Consider the following 20,692-nt stretch of genomic DNA (forward strand, 5'->3'; position numbering starts at 1 on the left):
TGGTCGCTGAGCCTGCGCGTCCGGAGCCTGTGCTCTGCAACGGGAGAGGCCACAACAGTGAGAGGCCCGCGTACCGCAAAAAAAAAAAAAAAGCTAATTGTGTTTTTTGTCAACATCCTTTCATGGCATGAACTTCTTAAAAATCACTCAGGCTGCAAATTCCTCCAAATGTTTCCTCATGAGAAGCCCTTAGACATGGACTTTCCGGGTCAGAGTTTGTACTTTTTAAACGTTGTCTTTACATGTTGCCAGCTGACGCTCCCTCCACAATGCAGACCCGAACCCGTCTCGCTTCAATCATCATTGGCTTTGGGGCTCATAGGTGGAAATGGCACCTGTAGGTTCTCACAGGTGGAAACTTGCACCTCTAGGTATGGGGGCGAGGGTACCCTGGCCTGCCCGAGGAGGCGACCCCGCCCCGTCACCTTTTGGCCGCGCCCTCGGCGCCGTGGTCCCGCCCCCGGCTGTGCGGCCCCGCCCCGTCCCCCGCTCGCCCAGCTGATTGCCCCGCCCGCCTCGCTGAGTGCCCCGCCTCCACCCCGGAGAGCGGCTCCACCCTCCCGCCTAGGTAGCCCGCTCCCAAGGCTGTTCCGCCTTGCTCCCAGGCTGCATGCCCCCGCCCCTCTGCGTAACCTGGCGTCACTCGTCACGTGACGTCCGGCAGTCCCGCGAGCGGTCGGCGGTGGGTGTCGCTCCCGCTGGCACGGTCTGCGCACGGGTGATTTCCGCCGAATGAAGCTCACTGAGGCGTGATGGCGAGGGCCTAGGGGAAGGCGCAGACAGGCCCGGACGCCGCCTGTAGCTGCCCTCGGCCTCCCGGCCTCTGCGCTCTTTCCTGCGCCGTTGCTAGGCAGCCGCCTCTGGGCGCGGGAGGCAGGGCGGGCTAATGCGGAAAGGTACGGGTGCCGGGGAGGGGCTGTGATTGCGGAGGGTCCGGGTGCCTGGCAGAGGGCTATGGAGCAGTACTGCATCCTGGGCCGCATTGGGGAGGGCGCGCACGGCATCGTCTTCAAGGCCAAGCACGTGGAGGTGAGCACCCAGCCTTTCCTCCTTCGGTTCCATTGAGATCTACCCATTTTCCCGACCCACGCTTGGGCTCCTGCCTCCCCGCAGCTTTTCGTGGCGTGCTCCCCCCTCTTTGCTCTCTTGAGTGGAGGGCGTCCAGGTTGCGGCCAGCTACCAGCGGTGCTTTCTTCCGGAGAGTGCCCCCTAGGAGCGTGGCGTGGATGTCTCTGAGCTGTTTGCTCAGCGCTGCGCCTGCTAGCCCTGATTTCCCTCCAGCACGGGGTGGGGGGCGCGTCCCACCCCCACGAGGGCCTCAGGCCTCAGCGTCGCATCCCCTTTTCCAGCCGGGGATGGGGCTGCAGTGTCTGCGTCCTGTCCCAAACAGACTGGAGAGATCGTTGCCCTCAAGAAGGTGGCCCTGCGGCGGCTGGAGGATGGCATCCCCAGCCAGGCCCTGCGGGAAATCAAGGCCTTGCAGGAGATCGAGGACAGTCAGTATGTGAGTGGGGCTGGTGTTCTGAGGTGCTGGTTCCCGCCCTCCTCCATTCACTCCCACTCTGAGGTCCTGCAGTCACTCTGTTCACTCATTTGCTTCCTCACCCCTCACTCACTCCCTTTCTTCTCCACTTGTTGTTCACCCTTATTCACCCAATTACTTCACTCATTAATTCCCTCTCGTTCACTCACTTATTTCTTGGCGTACACCTTCGCTCATTCACTAACTTATCCTTTTTTTTTCTCAAAACACTTAGTGATTTCTGAAGATAATAATTGCCACCTATTGAGCTCCTGTTATGTTCTGCATGCCAGGTTAACTGCTTTATGTATATTGTCCTTCTGAGTTTTGTCCTCTGCTCCACAAGGCACATTCAGGCTCTCCCTATCTCAGGCCAGGGGAGGAGGCACAGCCACCAGCTTATGGATGCTCAGCTTGTTCCACTTGTCTGTGGAGGCTTTGGCCCAGGTCTGATCGCAGAATCAGGACGGTTTAACATTGGGGCCTCCCATAGACTCTACCCTCTACTGGCCACTGGCAACACAGAAACCAGCCCCTACCCTGCTCTTGAGAACTGAAGTGTGGTAGGGGTGATGGACAAAGGCTACAGCGCCCATCTGGCGTGGTTTGTGCTGTGACAGGCCTGGGAGGGGCTGTGGGCACATGAGGAGAGACACCTCACACACCCAGTTTCATTCTCTTTGTGGTATTCTTTCTTGTCCATGTCCTGAGTAGAGGATGTGCTTAACTTCCTGGGGAGTGACAAGGGTAGGTCCACCCACCTAAGGGTGGGTGATACTCTGACTTGTTTCTTATTCTCTGGAGATGTCCTTGATATATTGGGTGACACAAGCATGTTATAAAACTGCATGTGTCATCTTGGTTTTGTATGAAAATGTTTTGTATATATATATGAATACATGTCTGTGTGTGCCATGTCTCTTGTAAAGTCTGGTGGAATAGACTCCTAGGGTTGACTATAGTTGATAGGGTTTTTCTTTTGCTGTTTTTTTTCATTATAATTTTGGGTATTATCTGAATGTATTTGTTTGTCCCAATCTGTAAAATGAGTGTCTACTACCCTCAACATCAGAAAAACAGCAATATGGCCATTCTTGTTTTTTGAGGAAAGTAAAAGGGCTTTGCTGACAGCTTGTGTGTGGGAGAGGTGGAGGGCCCATAGGAAGCTGGTGATACGGTCCCATTTCCTGTGCATCAGCAGTCCTGAAGAGCCTATCTTTAAAACACTCCAGATCTTACCCTGGCCCAGGCCATCCTCACCTCTCATCAGAACAACTACAGCAGGCTCCCCTGCCACCCCGGCCCCCCCGCCACTGCCTCCACTCCACAGTCAAAAAATGTACATAAAATCATCCACTCCCTGGCTTGAAAAGCTCCAGAGGCTTCTCTTCACTCTGAAAGAACTGTCACCATCTGCTTCCACCCGACTCCAGCCTCTTTTTTCATTCATTCACAACTTCTTAAGTGTCTCTCCCATGATAAGCACTGTCTAGACTCCAGGAGTGCAGAACAGAGGAGCCTCCTTCCTGTTCTTGCCTCTGGGCCTTGTGTTTGCTGTCCCCTGGCCCAGAGCTCCTTCCCAGATGACTTCTCTTCTTTCTTCATCAGAATCTTCATCAAAATACCCTATATGTTTGTTGTTTGGTCATTTGTCAGTCATTTGTCCCCTGAACTCCTTAAAGTCCTTCAGGACCCACCAGCCCTTGCTCCTGTTCACTACTGTGCAGCCTGCCCTTGTGACCTTGTGGGCCCTCAGGAAGTCTATATGACATGTCTCCTGCTCTCCCACTGCTGGGAGTTGTGATCACCTGGGTGTGTGTGTTTCCAGGTGATTTTCCAGTTCGTGGGCTGGGTGGGGGACCAGACACTGCCCTAAGTCGCCTTTCTTAGACCTCCTTTTCCCTGAGTGTTTACTGGAGCATTAGAGTAGGGACTTGCCTTCTCCTGGGAGAGGGAAGCAAGAGATCACCAAGCTCCCTGATTCTGAGCTCAGATCTCATGCCACCATCTCTGCCTGCCTGGTCCTCTGTTGGTGCAAGGGCTGAGGGTCCCAGAGAGAGTCTGAGCCATGTGAGGCTGGTGGCTGACGGGATGCCCCGCTTGCAGGTGGTACAGCTGAAGGCCGTGTTCCCGCATGGCGCAGGCTTCGTGCTGGCCTTCGAGTTCATGCTGTCAGATCTGGCTGAGGTGGTGCGCCACGCCCAGAGGCCGCTGGCCCAGGCGCAGGTCAAGAGCTACCTGCAGATGCTGCTCAAGGGGGTCGCCTTCTGCCATGCCAACAACATTGTGCATCGAGTCAGTTCCAGCATGGGCTGGGGTGGGACCTGGGGTGGTGGTGGCTGGGCTGTGGGTAGGCCAGCCCTTGATGAAGGGCATGGTTAGAAAAGGGACAGAGGGGCAGGGCCTATGGGTAGGAGGCCAGGGCTGGGGCCCTGGAGGAGGTCTGGTCTTGCGCTGACCTGGGTGCCCAGCCTGCCAAGCCCTCCTATCCCGAGGTTCTGTGGGGGCTCTGGAGGAACTGATGCCTCTTTTGGTGCTCTCAGGACCTGAAACCAGCCAACCTGCTTATCAGTGCCTCGGGCCACCTCAAGATAGCGGACTTTGGCCTTGCCCGGGTCTTTTCCCCAGATGGCAGCCGTCTCTACACGCACCAGGTGGCTACCAGGTAGGGAGGACCAGTTCCCAAGCAGGACCTAGCAATAGACAGGCCCCAACCCTCCTGCTAGGAAGAGGTGCTTCTGGACCCTCTGTCCAAACAGTGCTCTTGGGGCTGGTGTGGGGGCCAGGATGACCTTCCGAGGCAGCTTCCTGACAGACCGGTGACCTGGCTGTGACCACCTGCCCTCCTCTCACAGGTGGTACCGAGCCCCTGAGCTCCTGTATGGTGCCCGCCAGTATGATCAGGGTGTCGACCTGTGGTGAGACTCCTATGGGCTGGGCAAGGGGAAATGTGGGTCGTTGGGTCACCTTTTCCTCCTGGGCATTGAGGTCTCTAAGCCATTTAGGGGTTTTCCTGCCGTGAGCTCTAGGTTGCCATGGGGGTGTCTCCCCTGGTTAGAGTATCTCTGAGGAGTTTGGGATCAGTGTTCCTCCCCTTGACAGTTTTGAGCTGGGAGGGGTCAAGTGGGATCAGAGTGGTTGTCCCAGTAGGAAGCTTCTGGGCTGAGGTCGGGGAGGTGGTCTGAGGCATGGGGCATCTAAGCTGCTATGCAGGGGGTGATATCCCAGGTTGCAATATTCCTGAGCTATCTAGAGGCCTGGGTCCCTGGGTATGAAGGCCCTGAACCTTTATTTGGGGTAGGATGGTTTGTATATGCCTAAGAGTTTGAGATTTGGGGGCCGTTTTGGAGTCTGCCCCAGAATGGGAGGAGGTGGCAGTGTGTCCCAGAATGTGAGGCTCTGAGAAGTCTCAGAACTGTTGAGGGGTTGATGTGTGTTCCAGAGTTGAGGCCTGAGAGCTGTTTAGAGAGGGGGATATGCTCTGTGTTCTAGACTTGAAGTCTTTGACTGTTTGGGAATCTGAATCCTTAGCTATGAAGCCTGAAGTCTACTTTGTGGGTATCTTGACCGCAGTGTGAGGTGTGGGTGCTGGTGTGGGGAGATCTGTTTCCATGGTGTGAGATCTCTGAGTTGTTTGGGTTCTGTATCTGCAGGGCTGTGGGCTGCATCCTGGGGGAGCTGTTGAACGGGTCCCCCCTTTTCCCAGGGGAGAATGACATTGAACAGCTTTGCTGTGTGCTTCGAATCTTGGGCACCCCCAGTCCTCAAGTCTGGCCGGTTTGCAGGGGCCTACAGTGGGGAGGGGTGGGGGCGGGTGGCTTCTATTACCCCAATAGCTAGTGACTCCCCTGACCCGCACCTTCTCTCTCGTGGCCCCATGCCTCCTTGACTTCCCGGACCTCGGTCCTGGCCCAGCGTGGGATCTCCTCCACCCCTGCCCTGCTGGAGGTGGGAGGGCCAGGCCCCAAGCCCTATCCCTTCCCACCCGTCCCCAGCACACACGCATTCAGACCGAGCAGGGCATGGAGCAGGCGCCTGAGATGTGGAGGAAGGACTGAAGGACTGAGTGAGCACGTGATGTCATGAGTGACATGTGAGCAAGGGTGAATGGATGGGGGAGTGATGAGTGAATGGGAGCAGGTAGGTGACAGGGAGCGAGAACTGACACCTAAGGGGGCTGGCGGTGTGGGTGCCGGCCCTGATGGACCCCCTTCTCCTCCAGGAGATCAAGGACCTGCCTGACTACAACAAGATCTCCTTCAAGGAGCAGGCTCCCATGCCCCTGGAGGAGGTGCTGCCTGATGCCTCTCCCCAGGCCTTGGACCTGCTGGGGCATTTCCTCCTCTACCCTCCACGCCAGCGCATTGCAGCCTCCCAGGTAGGGTGACACCCGTTGCCCTGACCTTCCTCGTCTGTGCCCTTTTGACCCAGCAGGTTGAGATTCTCAGAACCTGTGATGGGCTGGGACCAGAACCCCTGGAGCCAGGGGTAGGAGGGTGCAGGGCAGGTGTGCCTCTCCTGAGTGGATCCTAGAGGGGACCCTAGAGGGCAGGTGGCCAGGGGTGGCCCATTAGAAGGGCATGCACACCTCGCAGAAGAGAGAGTCTCAGGTTATTGGTGACTCGCTTCTTCATCCCTTCAACAAGAATTTACTAGCATGTGGCACGTGCTGAGCATTGTCCTGGACCCTGATCCAGAGTGAACAGACATGACTTGTGCCTGTGGGGTCTCCACCCTGTGGTGAGGCAGGGCTGTCAGTCTGTGGGAGCCGAGGGGAGGGTTGTTGGGACTGACTTTGGGGTCATGCAAGGCTTCCTGGAGAAGGGCAGGTTTAAGCATGGGGAGCTGTTTTCCCAAGAGAAATGATGAGCAGAAGCCTGGAGAGGAGGACCCAGGAGGGGTGGGTTGTGGCTGGAAGGCAGGGGAGGAGGGGAGGACCATGGGCTGATGGCTGATGGTGTGAGGGCCTCTGTCGGGTGTACCTGGCCATCTGGCCTCATGGCAGCCTCCCCTCCCTGCCCTTGGCACTAGCAGCGTGTGTTTACACATGGCCCTGGCGAGTTCCCATGTCAGCAGCACCTTCAGAGTGTACTGAGGCCAACTGACCACCTCTCAGCCCCCTGCTGCTGCCTCCAGTCTAAGCACCACCGCCCCCCTCCCCAATCGCCTCCCAGAATCTGCTTCTCCTGCCCATTTAGTCTCTCCTCCACGTGGCAGAGAGAGGGACCTTGTCCAGGTAGGCTGTCGTATCCTCACCTGCAGGGCCCTCCTGGGGCTCCCTCAGAGGAGAAGACAGGTCCTAGTGGCCCACAGGCATCACACATTTGGGGCCATGACCTCTGTGACTCTGCCAGCTCCCATTCCCCTTGCTCACTCCCCTCGGGCCCCAGGGATCATCCATGTTCTGGGGGTCTGTGCATCTCTGTCCCTAGGCCTCACTCATTCACCTTTCAGGTCTCTGCTTGAACGCCACCTCCCAAGGGCCTCCCCTCACCATTCTTCAGGCCTGCAGCCCCTCCAGTATTCCTCATCCCCCCCTCATACTTTTCTCTTTCCCACAGCACTAATCATTTGATGCACTGTTTGTCTTACTTCTTTATCGTGTTTATTACCCCCACCCCTCACTTTGTGGAAAACTTGAAGGCAGAGCTCTTTGTTCTGTTTACCGCTGCATCTCCTGTGTCTGGAGCAGTGCTCAAACAGCACTCCGAGGTGTTGGAGTCACCTGAACGATGAGCAGATGAAGGAAAAATACTCTTCAGGGCAATATTCACATCTCCTCCTCGGCGGGAAGTGGCTGAAGCTGGGACGGGGAGGTGACCAGTTTCCTTTTGCTGCCCCTTGCTTGCTACCCTCAGGCCCTCCTGCACCAGTACTTCTTCACAGCTCCCCTGCCTGCCCACCCCTCGGAGCTGCCGATTCCTCAGCGCCCAGGGGGACCTGCCCTCAAGGCCCCCCCAGGACCCCCCCACATCCATGACTTCCACGTGGACCGGCCTCTCAAGGAGTCGCTGTTGAACCCAGAGCTGATTCGGCCATTCATCCTGGAGGGCTGAGACGTTGGGCCAGGCCCCACCGGCGTGTCCCCCCCTTCCCTCCCCAGGACAAGCCAGGCCTCTTGTTCTTCTGCTCCGGCCTGATTCGACCACAGTGGTCCTGCTCCTGGCCAGGCCATCCAGCCTCAGTAGAGGGGACCCTCAGCCTGTGCTGTCGGCCTCCCATCTGTGTGCTGGTAACAGATCCATCAGAAGGAGGCAGTGAGTTCCGCTGTCATGCCTGCCATGGGGCTGGTTCTCTAGCTGCTGCCTTCCTGGTCAGGGTCAGTCCTGGTAGAGCCATTTGGGGGAGTGCTGAGTTTAGGATGTCCTCATGTCGGAAATCCAAGTGGGAAGGAAAGTTTGGGTTGATCTTGTTCTCAGAGACATTAAACACTAGTTCACTTTTGAGATTTATTATAAAACCCCCCGGTAGTTCTACGTGATGTATGCCCCTCTTCCTTTCCAGTTGAGGGAAGTGGCTGAGGTAGCATCATCCCCTGGCCCTTGCTTTCTGTGGTCAATGAGAGAGTGGCCCCATTCATGGCTACTTTACTCTTGGGGGATTGCTAGGTGCTTCATGTGACAGAGCTCCCTTTTGGAGGTGAGTTGGCAGAAATCAGGACCCAGGAATGGCTCAAGTTGGGGACCCAATAAGTGACCCTCCACACCTTAAGCTGGTTTACCAACATCACCCTCAGGATACGGGTGAGCCTGGACCACATGGGCCTCCTCTTTACTCAGAGATACTGGGCAAATAAGAAGACAGACATTCCTGGAACTCATTTGTTAATTCAGTAAATCCCAATACAATCTGAACTGGCTCTTGTTTTTCTTATTAAATAATTTGGTAAGCCAATTCTAAAATATATGTGGAAATGAAAGGGTTAAGAGGAGGCAGAAGCAGAAGAAAAGGCAAAAAAAAATGATGAAAGGACTTACCCTATCAGATACCAAGACTATCATAGGGCTGTAATAAATAAGCAATGTGGTATTGGTTCACAGATAGATAAAAACAGATAAATCAGAGAAACTTATTCTTAGCAATCTTCTTAAAATATTCATTTTGTGCTCATGTGGATAGAATTCTATAAGCACTGCAGTCACAGAGGTGACTAACAGTGCCACAGTCACTGCCCTCCAAGCTCTTAGAGGGCAAAGCACAGTAAACTCCAGTTGTTGCTTTCAGGGAAGAGTCTGAGTGTCTCATATGTGTTTAGAGGTGTTTTAAGGATCTGGCCTTTGCCTGTTTGTCCAGCCACATCTGTAGATTCTAAGCTTCAGTCTAGCTCAGTTTCTGGTGTCTCTTACCTCCGTATGAATGCAAGTCTGTACCCAAACCCTGACCACTGACCCTCAGCCAGTTCCACTCACAAAGACTAAAGCTTACTCCACCCTGACATTGACCCTCACCTTGACCATAAACCTTACACTTAACCTGACCCTATCACCCTGACCCTGACATAGACACTGACTCTCACCCTCAATTCTTTGCCAGCCCCTTCCCCACCCATGCCTGGCTTTGATCTTGGCATTGACTCTGACCCTCACCCAAACTCTGACCCCGTTTGACTTAGAACTAAACCTTGTCCATGAACTTGGCTCTCATCTTCACCTTAACCCTGACTCTCTAATTGACATTCCTCTTACCTTGATGCTCATTATGATCCTGATCGTTAACATGTCCCTCACACTTGCCCTGAACTTGACTTACCTTTGACAATGACAGCTTGTCTCACACTGATTGTGAATACTGTGATAAATGAGATACTCACCACCTTCAATCTGATTCTGACCCTCAACTTCACTCTGCCCCTAGACTGAATCCTCACCTTGACAAGGACCATCATACTGACCCACCCTGCCCTTGAACTTGTGCCTTGATGCTGAACTACACTGTACACTCAACCTGAAACTAGTCTGCACCCCAAGCCTGACCATGATCCTGATCCTGACACTCATCTTGACGTAGACCTCCATTTTACCCTGACCTGGGTCCTCATCCTAATGCTGAGCCTCACACAGAACATGGACTCACACTTGGCTGTCACCGTTGACACCCTAATCCCATCATGACCTTGAACCTGATCTAGACCCTGACCCTGAAATTGAACTTCACACTGACACTTTCATTATTATGATGACTCATCCTCAGCCTGATCGTCACCTTCATCTTGACCCAGCCTCACTTTGAAACTTAACCTTGAACTTGATTTTGACTATAAACCAAACTGACCGTCTGTGGTAAGCAGAATAATGTGCCCCCCCCAAAGATGCCCATGTCCTAACCTGTGAATACATTGCCTTACACACAAAAGGGACTTTGCAAATGTGATTTAAGGGTACAGACTTTGAGATGGAAAGAGTATCCTGGATTATGCAGATTGGGCCAATGTAATGGGGTTGGGGGGAAGGAGAGTTGGAGGAGGAGGACTTAATTCCTTCCAGCAGCAATAGAAAGGGAACCCACCTTGACTTTTAATTGACCTTGACCTTCACAATGAACATCATGCTCATCCTGACCCTGACATTACCTCACATTGATCTTGACCCTGAACCTGACACTGACTCTAATCTTGAACATCAACCTCACCCTCACCTTGACCCTGAATCCTACACGGAACTGGACATCCACTGTCAACTTGAATCCAACTTTCAATCTTACTTTCACCCTGACAATAACCGTCATCCTAATCCTGACATTCATCCTCTCACTGATCCTCTCTAATGGAGCCTCAACCTGATCCTAACCTTGGCTCTCACACTGATCTTGAACCGAACCCTGGATCTAAAATTTCCCTTATACTGACCTTGTCCTTGAACCTGATTCTGACACCATGACCCTGACCATTCTCTTATCTTGATCCTTAACCTGACATAGAATTTTACCTTGAATTGGACACTCACCCTCACTCTGATTCTGATCTTAATCACTCTGTCCCTGATCTTACCCTCATCCTGACTGTGACCCTGGCTGCTGTGACATTGAGCTTGATCGTGACCTTCACCCTTACACTAACTCTGATCTGATCTTGGCCAGGGCCACGACCAAAACCAGGGTCGGGGCTAAGGCTAGGTAGGGTGAGAGCCTGGGCAGGAGCCATGATGAGGGAGGTATCAGGTTAGGGCCAGGGCTTGGGCAAGGGCCAGTGCCAGTGTAAGACGGAGGCTGAGGGTCATTCTGAATGTGATTGTGAAGGCCAGGGTCGGGGCTAGGGCAAAGCTCAGGATGAAGGTGTGTACTAGGGTGAGTCAGGGTCAGGTGAGGGTAGGAACAGGAGTATGGTAGATGTCAGATGCTAATGAAGTCAAGGGTGATGATTAGGGCGAGGTTGAGGAAGAGGGTCAAGGTCTGGATAAGGGCCGCCACCAGGGCAAGGGCTCGGAAGGTGCTGGGTTCAGGGGCACCACAAGGTCCCGCGTGAGGGTCAGGGCGAAGGTCAGAACGAGGATGAATGTCAGTATAAGGGGGTGGGCAAGGGTCTCAGCGAATGTCAGGACAAGGGCAGAAGCCAGTCTGAGGCCAAGTAGAAGTGGGGCTGGTGAGCGGATTAGTAGAAGTGGGTGTTCCGAAAGGAAGCGCGGAGGCTGGGCGAGGATTAAGCGAGCGGGCGGGGCTCGGCCTGCGGGGGCGGAAGCGCAGCAAAGGTGTAGCCCGACCCAGGCAGCCATGGGGGCGGGCGCTGTGGAGCCGCAGATGGGTTTGCACGAGCTGCTGCATGTGTTTTTGGAGGCCCGAGACATGCTCTGCGTCGCCCAGGTGGACAGGGTAGCGCGTCCTGTCCCAGGCGGGAGGCAGGGCTGGGCTCGTGGACACTGGCGTGTCCACGGTCGGCCCGTCCCCTCGGAGCCTCAGTTTCCCAAATCTGGGAGGGGGCGTCGGACGGCCCGGAATCCGCGATCTGCAGAGGGCGCTTTTGGCCCCCGGGGTGGCGACCTCGGCGACCTACGAAGGGGTCTCTCTGAAAGCCTCTTATCCCTCCGTCCCTCCGTCCCTCCGTCCCTCCGTCTGTCGGTGTGTCCAGAGCTCCTGCGCGGTTGGCTTGCACCGGGCACCTGTGAACAGGGTTCACCCCTAAGATTGGCCTAGGGATCCCCACCTCTTCTGGAATATTCTGGAATTTCCCTTCTGAGGCCTGCCTGGAAAGCCGTGCTCTCCCCGTGAGTGGCACCTCCTCCTGCGGTCTCCGCCTGTCCCTTCCCAGCCAGTCGAACTGTACTGGCTGTGCGCCCTAAGTGCCTGTTTAGTGCATTAGTCTGATCAGCGCTTCTGCCCCTGTTGTGTTCCGAGCTCTTCCTCCTCTGTGCTCTTACGCAGCACAACTGTAACTAAATGATCACATACTGTACTTGTTAAATGTTTGCTTCCCCCCCACCCCTGACCCCCGCTAGACTCATTCTTTTGTCTCTTGCATCGCTGTGTGTATAACCACTGTATGATCACTGTGTGTATACACTCAGCGTATGGCTTGATATTTCGTGTACTCTAAGTAAATGTTTGTTGAGTAAATGAATTTCTTTACTTTTAAAATACATTATTATATCATTTTACAAAAAGATTAATAAACAGACCCTTACCTGAATTGTGTAATTATAACTTAAATGTATCAAGTAAAATACTGCGTTGTTATCCCCATTTTTACCAATAGGGAAAGTATCATGCCGTGAGTGCATTGGCTGAGGTCACCCAGGTAGTCTCCCAGCAGATTTTGAAAGGGAGGTGCCATTTACCCTTTGATAGCAGCAACTTCTCCAGGTTCTGGTTTCCCTGTTAGGTAAAATGAGGTCAATAAACCCTGCCTCACAGTGTCATCATGAAGATCAGCATCTAACAGAGGCATTCTCCAAGGTGGGTAATACCCATTTTGCAGGCTATATTACATACTATAATTTTATGTTAGGGACGTAAGAACATCTCAATTGGGTTTTGAACTGGGAACTATAGAAAAACAGAATGCGGAAATCTTCTTACTTGGTTTGATTATTGCAAAATATCAACTTTACATTCCTACTAGCCAAAAAGATTTCTTAAGGACTGAGAAACTTTGATTTCGGGTGAGTGAGGGCTGTGGAAGTAGGAACCTGGGCTCAGACAGGGTGGTTGTTATTTCTGCCAGGACCTGGAAAGCCACGTATCTGGATGGGACCCTCAGTAGGTCTGGGCCACAGAAAGCTCCAGAGTGGTTTCTACTGAAGCTGTATAGGCCCCAGAATCCAGGGTGGCCCAGCTGGAGAGGCCAAGAAGTTCCAGGATGCAGGTGTGGGCCTGAGGGAGGGGGAGGCAGGGTACTCTGATCCCTTCCCAGGGCCACCTGAATCTCTTCCAGATACTTCTGCAGAGAGCAGTTTGTGGGAATAGGGCCTGTGTGCCCTCCCCAGGTAGCAGTTCTGTTCCTTCACCTTGGCATCTCTGGGACATCCCTTTAGCCAGAGCCTTAATTTACTCCATTGCAGCAGCCTTCTTATGGGTCCTGCTGCTCTGCCCTCGTTTCCAGTCCTTCCTTCTCTCTCTCTCTTTTTTTTTTTTAATTGGCCCTACCACGTGGCTTACAGGATCTTACTTCCCCAACCAGGGATCCAACCCATGCCCCTTACAGTGGAAGCTCAGAGTCTTTTTTTTAAAAAAATATTTATTTATTTTGCTGCATCAGGTCTTATTTGCAGCACACAGGATCTTTGTTGTGGCACGTGGGATCTTCCGTTGTGGTGCACGGGCTGTCTAGTTGTGGCACACAGGCTCTAGAGCGCTCATGGGCTTAGTTGCCCCAGCATGTGGGATCTTAGTTCCCCGACCAGGTATCCAACCTGTGCCCCCTGCATTGGAAGGCGGATTCTTAACCATTGGACCACCAGGGAAGTCTCCAAATCCTTCCTTCTCATAGCAGCCTAAAACACAGTTTGACTTGCCACTTTTCCATTCACAGTTCTCACTGTTTTTGCCCTTCTGACTTCCAAGAGTTGTCTCCAGCCTGTCTCCAGCTCCTTTCTCTATGTTCTGATTAAGGCAACTTACTCATCATCTTTTTCATACTTCTGAATCTTTGCCCAAGTGGATCTTTCTCTCCCTGAAATACTTCAGCCATTTTCTTAGAGGATAACTGCTCATCCTTCAGGAGTTGATCAGTAATTACTTCTGAACCCCTTGGCTCCAACTGAGTTGGTCATTCTCTCCTTTGTCATTCATTATTTGGTGTATTTTATTTGATTGTCTGAATTTGTCTCTAACTCCCCACGGTGAGTGTTCTTGAGTGCAAGCACTGGGTCTCATTTAGCTCTCTGTCCCCTCCACAGGGCCTGGCAGGCTAGGCACTAATTGCATGTTGACTGACCAGATACTCTTCTAGGTCTGGAATGAGGCTTCAAGGACCAAGGAACTGTGGAGGTGAGTGGAGGAAGAGCCAGGCCTGCTCAGGAGAGTATCCCTCAAAGGAGAGAGGGGTGTACTTTTCAGCACTCACTGCGTTTCTGCTAAGTAGACAAGAAGGGACAATCCACAGCCCTTACCAGCAGGAAACTCCTCCCTAGTTGGGGGTGTGAGACTTTTTTTATAGTGTATTGAAATATAAGCGATTTTGTTAATCAAGTGGAGGTTGATGTAGGTGGGGGTGCCAAACTCAGGGGCAGAAATGTACAGCAACTTGAATGCAGCTGGCTGATAGAAAATCAATAGACAAATGAACCACTTTTATTTGATTTCAACTTTGGTGTAACAACATAGTTATATAAGCGTGTTTGATATTAGAACTTAAATAAAATTCAAAAAATTAAAAGTAGAAAATAAAAAATATTTTAATAATTAAATTATTAAATTTTTCTTTTCTGTTCATTCCTCCTTTGGAACCTGACATCTTTTCTTTTGTCCCAAGGGGTAAGTGTCAGATCTTCTGCCTCTTGTAGTATACAGGAGAGACTATATAGCCTTGACTATCAACTAGGAGCTACATTTAGTTTTAGTCTTTCCTTATGGAAAACAACTGTTCACATGAAGTTTCCTCCAAACATGGAGGGAATCTTTGCTTGATGGTTTTTATTTTTATAATAACTGTGAATTGATAAATTTGAGAATTGTGGAATGCCAATCTTGTCATATTTAGTTTTCAGTATCATACAGCACTGTTCTGTTTGTTGCTTTTTATTCATTTTTTTATTGCTAATCATACTAATTAGAAAAATGATGTTAATCTCTAGTCAATTTTAAAGTAAGGGAACTTTTACTGGATTTCAGTCTTTATCGCTACAATTTGGGGAATGTACTCTACATAGAACATTCAATTCTGGAAATTGATTTCTCTGTAGATAAGTGGACAAGAGAATGTCTTGCCAAATGTGATTCTCAAAGACACTGTGTCACTAGAAATAAATGAGTTGACTCATAGATTGGTGTAACTATTTGTGGAAGCCCTTGGAGGGCAATTCTCACAGTTGAAATGGGTAGGATGCCAACCCTAAACCCTAGTCTTTGTTCTCATCTTTACTGATAAGCTGGGGTAGGAATTTCCCTTTGAGTAACATAAGTAATATATTTCTTTCAGCAGTTCATAAAATCTCTTGAGCAGCTTATCACCTAACCCCCACATGTATGCATGTGTTACCATATTGTGTGTACCTCCAGGTTCCTCAAGCCGATTCTTCAGCTGTCTGCAAGCCAAGTCATGAATGGGTTTTCGGTTCATTACTATTTTATAGTTTTTGGTGCTAAACTCTTTTTAGCCTGCAGTCATTCTTTGGTATGGTATCCTTGACCTATGTTTATATAAAAAACACTGGGTTTATGTTTCTGGAACTAGGACAACTGCAACAGCATTCCAGGAGCATCGTCACATGCACGTGTCATTTCTAATGTTATATCTGTCATGGGTACTAGGCCCCAAAACTCTCCAGGCCCATAGAAACTCTTACGGGCACAGTAATGAACATGGTTAACCGGTCATATGTTTTTAATATGTACTCTATAATTCTAATTTAAAACACTGCAAGTTACTTCTTTAAAATGCTTCATGACCTTTTAAATTCTGCCATCTCTTTAACACACTATGCGTTAGATTTTTGGTTAAAAGTAAAATTGCAAATATTTGCTTTTGTTTAAGCAAAAAATATATATATATATTTTTTGTTTGTGTACAGTAGATTGTTCTGCTGTTAATTGCTTTCTGAAAGGTTTTGGTGCCATGGTGTTTTTTCACTTGATACATCCTTGTATTTCAGAGGCTTATCTCATACTTTACTCATGTGCACACTTCAGCCTTGTTGACAGTCTGCCTTTTTTTGGTCAAATCACTTGGTTTTATTTCTTCTGAATATTGGTTATGGTTCCTACTTATGGTTTGATGTATAATGGCCTTAAATATGTAGAAATAGATTTCACTTCCACAAAGAAATGTTATCCCCCCTTTTTTTTAAACCACATTATCTTCTTAGTCTAGCTTTTATTTTCACACTGTTTAGGTTGAGATATGGGTACAAGAAATTTCCCTTTCTGTTTATTTCAACTAAAAGAAAGTCAACAACATAAGAATGATGATGTGAGGCAGCTGATACTCAGCCTCTTAGTCCAAGAGATAAAAGGGATGGTGAAGGCCATGGTGGAGCTGAAAGCTCATTCTTTTTTTTTTGGCTGTGCCATGCGGCTTGCAGGATCCTAGCTCCCCAACCAGGGATCGAACCCAGGCCCTCATCAGTGAAAGCACAGAGTCCTAACCACTGGACCACCAGGGGATTCCCTGAAAGCTCATTCTTGTCTGAGGAGTACCGTTCTGTGTGGCCCCAGATAAATTTTTCCAGGTGAGAATTTGATTTCAGTATAGCTAGAGATCTTCTTCTTTTACCTAATTTTATGTGAAATCTCTTGATTTTTAAGTATTGACAGCTAGTTCAAGTAGGCCAATCCTATGCAGGCCAGACAAGGTAATCTGGATGCCCATTCTGCCTGCAGGCTGTGAGTATGCTACTTCTGGTAGAAGGAACAGGGTTTCAGTGAGGACAGGAAAACCCATATCTGACATAAGCACTGGATCCTTCCCAGTGTGTTAGAGGTCACTAGTGCCTAGTACAGAGCCTGACACATAGGTGCTCAGTGAGTGTACAGGCTTTGAATGGAGAGAAACTCTTTGCATTGTACTTATTGGGACCATGGGCTGTGAGCTACTTATTTCCCACCCAGCCTCATTTTTCTCCTCTGTGAGATATGACTGGAGTCCTCTGATGCTGTATCAACTCTGGTGACTGTAAATTTTGAAAGCCTTTGTCCATGGGGCCTCCCTAATCCTCTCCCAGATGTTCACTCTCCTTGTGCTTTACTTCCATGGCACTATAGGCTGCCCCTTCTGAAACTTAGCATTTCTCTCCAGAATTTTAGTTTTACTTATCCTCCTAACCACCAGCTGAGAGTACTCGTAGGGCAAGGGCCATGTCTCACTCACTTTGGGGTCCACAGACTAGGTGGGGATTCAGTATTCTCCATAGTGTGGATGAGCTAATGTTTTATCTTCAACAGCCTTATAAGCGAGTTGCTATCATAGAATTGTCAGTAGTTATTGACACATACAAGTTAAGGATGCAGACTCTTGGAAAATGGTGGATTAATGACTTCTGAAAATTTTCTGTTCCACAAAAGCAATGAGAAAACTGGCATAAATTGTCAAAATCAACTTTTACAGAACTCTGGAAATTAACCAGAGACTTACAGTAGTCTGGGAAGTGTTTATTCAAGAAAAAAATGGCTTATTCTCAGTAAGAGCAGCAAGTGTTCACTTACTCTCTTCCCATAACAACCTTCCAGCTTTGTGTTAGCCTTGAATACCAACAGTTCACAATCACAGTGAAACCAGGAGCTGCAGTCACTGGAAGGGTAAGAATGGGATTAGAGATTCTTCAAGGCCTTATTCCCAGAGAATTGTCATTGTTCAACCTGTCTGGTGTTTCCTGGAAGAGCTCACATGTAAGCTGTCTTTATTTTACCTTGCTTGAAGTTTACCCAATGTGAAAAACCTTTACCTTGGGGCATCTGTCAAGACAACTAAAGAGAATTGATTAACTTTTTTTTTTTTTTTTTTTTTTTTGCGGTACACAGGCCTTTCACTGTTGTGGCCCCTCCCGTTGTGGAGCACAGGCTCCGGACACGCAGGCTCAGCGGCCATGGCTCACAGGCCCAGCTGCTCCGCGGCATGTGGGATCTTCCCGGACCGGGGCATGAACCCGTGTCCCCTGCATTGGCAGGCAGACTCTCAACCACTGCACCACCAGGGAAGCCCTGATTAACTTTTTAATTAGTCTTTAATCAGAGTTGATGAATGATAGTTAAGGAAACAATAGGCCAACCAAAGAGTTTAAAAGGAAAACTGGGAATGTGATGTCCTTAGGGGTTTTGGAAAGCTCCAACACATTCCTAGGAATCTAGAAGGCCAAGTGCTTATGCAGGACTGTGTGCTAACTCAGGGAAGATATAAAAGGGCTCTAAACTTTTACCCCTGGTTAACCTTGAGGTTCCGTGGAAGCAGGAAGTGAAGACTGAGACAGAGAAGTCAACTGCCTGGCTGAGTGTTGAACACATGCCCCAACCTGCACATAGAGCGTTTGGCAATGACTAGGAAATTTAGTGGTTCCAGAAATTTATGAAATCTTTGTTCTCTCATTACTGCACATTAATTTAACTGAACAGAGACATAAGTGGCCCTACATAACAAAGAATACAGACTTTCAGAGTTCAGAAACTTTTCAGAGTTACTCCACTAAACAAACAAAAAATAATAACAGCTACAATAAAACAGGGGTGGGGTGGAATCAGATTTCCAGAGTTCTACATTATGTTATTTAAAATGTTCAGTTTTCAACAGAAGTTATAAGTCATGCAAAGATATAAAGTGTGGCTAATATGCAGGAAACAAAGCAAACAATAGAGACTGTCCCCAAGGAAGCCCAGGCATCAGACTTACTAGACAAAGACTTTAAATCAACTATTTCAGTATGTGCAAAGAACTAGAGGAAACCATGTGAAAAGAACTAAAGGGAAGTATGAGAACAGTGTCTCATTAATAGAGAATATTAATAAAGAGAAATTATAAAAACTAAACAGAAATTATGGAGTAGGAAAGTACAATATCAAATTAAAAATTCAAGAGCAGATTTGAGCAGGCAGAAGAAAGAATCAGTAAACTGGAATATAGGTCAGTTGAGATTATCCAGTCTGAGGAACGCAATGAAGCTAAAGATGAAGAAAAATGAATAGTGCCTAAGAGACCTGTGGGATACCATCAAGCATGCAAGCAACAAATAATAGGGAGTTCCAGATGAGAGGAGAAAGAAAGTAGAAAGTATTTAAAGATATGGCTGAAAACTTCCCAAATTTGATGAAAAATGTTAATTTGCACATCCAGAAGCTCAGTGAGCTGCAAGTAGGATAAAGTCAAAGGAGTTCCATTTCGAGACACTTTATAATCCAACTTGAAAGCCAAAGACAGAATCTTGAAAGCATCAAGAGAGAAGCAACTCATCATGTACAGGACAACCCCAATGAGATTAATGGTTGATTTCTCATAAAAAACCATGGAGCCCAAAAAGGAGTGGGCTGATGTATTGAAGGTGTGGGAAGAAAAAGATTGTCATCAAGAATTCTATATCTAGCAAAATGAAGGAGAAAATTAAGACATTCCCAGATTAACAAAAGCTCTAAGAATTTGTTGCTAGTAGATGTACCCTACAAAAAATACTAAAGAGAGTCTTTCAGATTGATATGAAAGGACATTAGACAGGAACTTGAATCCACGTGAAGAAGTAGCACCAGTAAAGTAACTACATGGGTGTATATAAAAGGCAAAATAAATGAATTGTTTGTAACTCCTTTTTTCCTACGTGATTTAAAGGACAACTGCATAAAACAATAATTGTGACTCTCCATTGGGTACATAACGTATGAAGAAGTAATTTGTATGACAATAACAGCATGAATGAGAGGGGCATAAAATGGAGCTACACAGGAGCTAAGTTTTTTGATACTATTAACTTGATATTAATCAAAACTAGATTGTCATAAATTAAGATTTTATCCGGTAATCCCCAAGGCAACCACTAAGAATTAAAAGAATATACAGTTGAAGAAATGACAAGGGAATAGGACACAAGAAAATACTTAATACAAAAGAACCAGAGGAATAGAAGGAAAAATGCATAGAAATAAGCAAAATGACATATGTAAATCCTATCTTATCAGTTGTATTAAATATATATGGATTAAACACTCCAATGAAAAGGCAGAGATTGGCAGAAGGGATTAAAAATATCCAAGTATATGCTCTTTACAATAGACACATTTTAGATTCAAAGATACAGGTTGAAAATAATAGAATGGAAACATATACCATGCAAACATCAACCAAGAGAGAGCTAGAATGACTATGCTAATAACAGACAAAATAGACTTTAAGACAAAAAGTGTTACTAGGGACAAAGAAGGATATTTTATAATAATAAACAGATCAATCCATCAAGAAGATCTAAAAAATTATAAATGTATATGGACCTAATAACAAAGCAACAAAATGCATGAAGGGCTGACAAAATTGAAGTTCAACAATAGTTGGAGGCTTCAAAAAAATGCAGACTCTTGAGTTCCAGTTGCATGACCAAGGCTGCATGACCCTAGGTTAGTTGTTTAACCCCTCTCTCATATCTAAAATGGAGATGAGGACCTACTTCATGGGGTTGTTATATAGATTGACTGGAAACACAAAAAGCACCTATTCCTGACATGTGGTGAGCACTAATTCAGTGTCATATCATTATCCCCATTTAACGGTGGAGGAAACTGAGGCCTACATAGGCAAAGTGAGTTGTCCAAGCTAGTAGATGGTGAAGCTGGGAATCAAAGCTAGGCCTACTGATGCCAAAACACCTTCTAATGACTCCTGTTCTGCCTGGGACTGTGGGGTCTTTGTTTCAGGCAGCTGTGTCTGAGACGCTGGTCCTCCTGTAAAGCCTCCCAGATGACCCTGGGCACACAGACATGGAAACAGTACTATCTCTGCTGATCCGAGCTGGAGTTCCAAATGGAATCTGGGTGGCCAGAGAAGGACTTTATCTGCAAAGCCATTGCTGGGCACAAAGGTATAGGGTGGGGAAGGTGGTAACTGTGCATTCCCAT

The 20,692-nt window shown here is 48.6% G+C and overlaps 2 protein-coding genes across 9 annotated transcripts in view; both read left to right on the forward strand.

The window, feature by feature from the left end:
• Positions 1-672: 672 nt before the first annotated feature.
• On the forward strand, positions 673-17,608 carry CDK20 (cyclin dependent kinase 20). Of its 8 annotated transcripts, XR_003790674.1 has the most exons (9): positions 673-1,029; positions 1,391-1,504; positions 3,629-3,817; positions 4,066-4,187; positions 4,378-4,440; positions 5,176-5,299; positions 5,745-5,900; positions 13,849-16,338; positions 17,336-17,346. XR_003790674.1 is itself a non-coding variant. In XM_029201809.1 (8 exons), the coding sequence occupies exons 1-8, from the start codon at positions 955-957 to the stop codon at positions 13,861-13,863; spliced, it is 858 nt and encodes a 285-aa protein (XP_029057642.1). In that variant the 5' UTR covers positions 673-954; the 3' UTR covers positions 13,864-17,608. The 8 variants fall into 8 exon arrangements, 7 of the variants coding, with proteins under 7 accessions (XP_029057642.1, XP_029057637.1, XP_029057640.1 ...); XM_029201809.1 differs by having other exon boundaries at positions 13,849-17,608; XM_029201804.1 differs by lacking the exons at positions 13,849-16,338; positions 17,336-17,346 and adding an exon at positions 7,381-8,372.
• LOC114883786 overlaps positions 8,522-20,692 on the forward strand; it is a 46,990-nt gene continuing 34,819 nt past the window's right edge. Inside the window, 3 exon segments of the mRNA XM_029201811.1 lie at positions 8,522-11,326; positions 13,902-13,939; positions 20,492-20,655. Coding sequence (XP_029057644.1) covers positions 11,009-11,326; positions 13,902-13,939; positions 20,492-20,655 — 520 coding nt within the window. The 5' untranslated portion in view covers positions 8,522-11,008.

The sequence above is a fragment of the Monodon monoceros genome, unplaced genomic scaffold (genome assembly GCF_005190385.1).
Source record: "Monodon monoceros isolate NGI ecotype Baffin Bay Population unplaced genomic scaffold, NGI_Narwhal_1 Super_Scaffold_5, whole genome shotgun sequence".
NCBI lineage: Eukaryota > Metazoa > Chordata > Mammalia > Artiodactyla > Monodontidae > Monodon > Monodon monoceros.

Excerpts from the sequence above, each read along its gene's own strand:
- CDK20 (XM_029201803.1), top strand. The coding sequence starts at position 955 with ATGGAGCAGTACTGCATCCTGGGCCGCATTGGGGAGGGCGCGCACGGC. Across the intron at positions 1,030-1,390 it reads TCAAGGCCAAGCACGTGGAG|ACTGGAGAGATCGTTGCCCT; the intron begins GTGAGCACCCAG and ends TGTCCCAAACAG. Across the intron at positions 5,901-7,165 it reads AGCGCATTGCAGCCTCCCAG|GCAGAGCTCTTTGTTCTGTT; the intron begins GTAGGGTGACAC and ends GAAAACTTGAAG.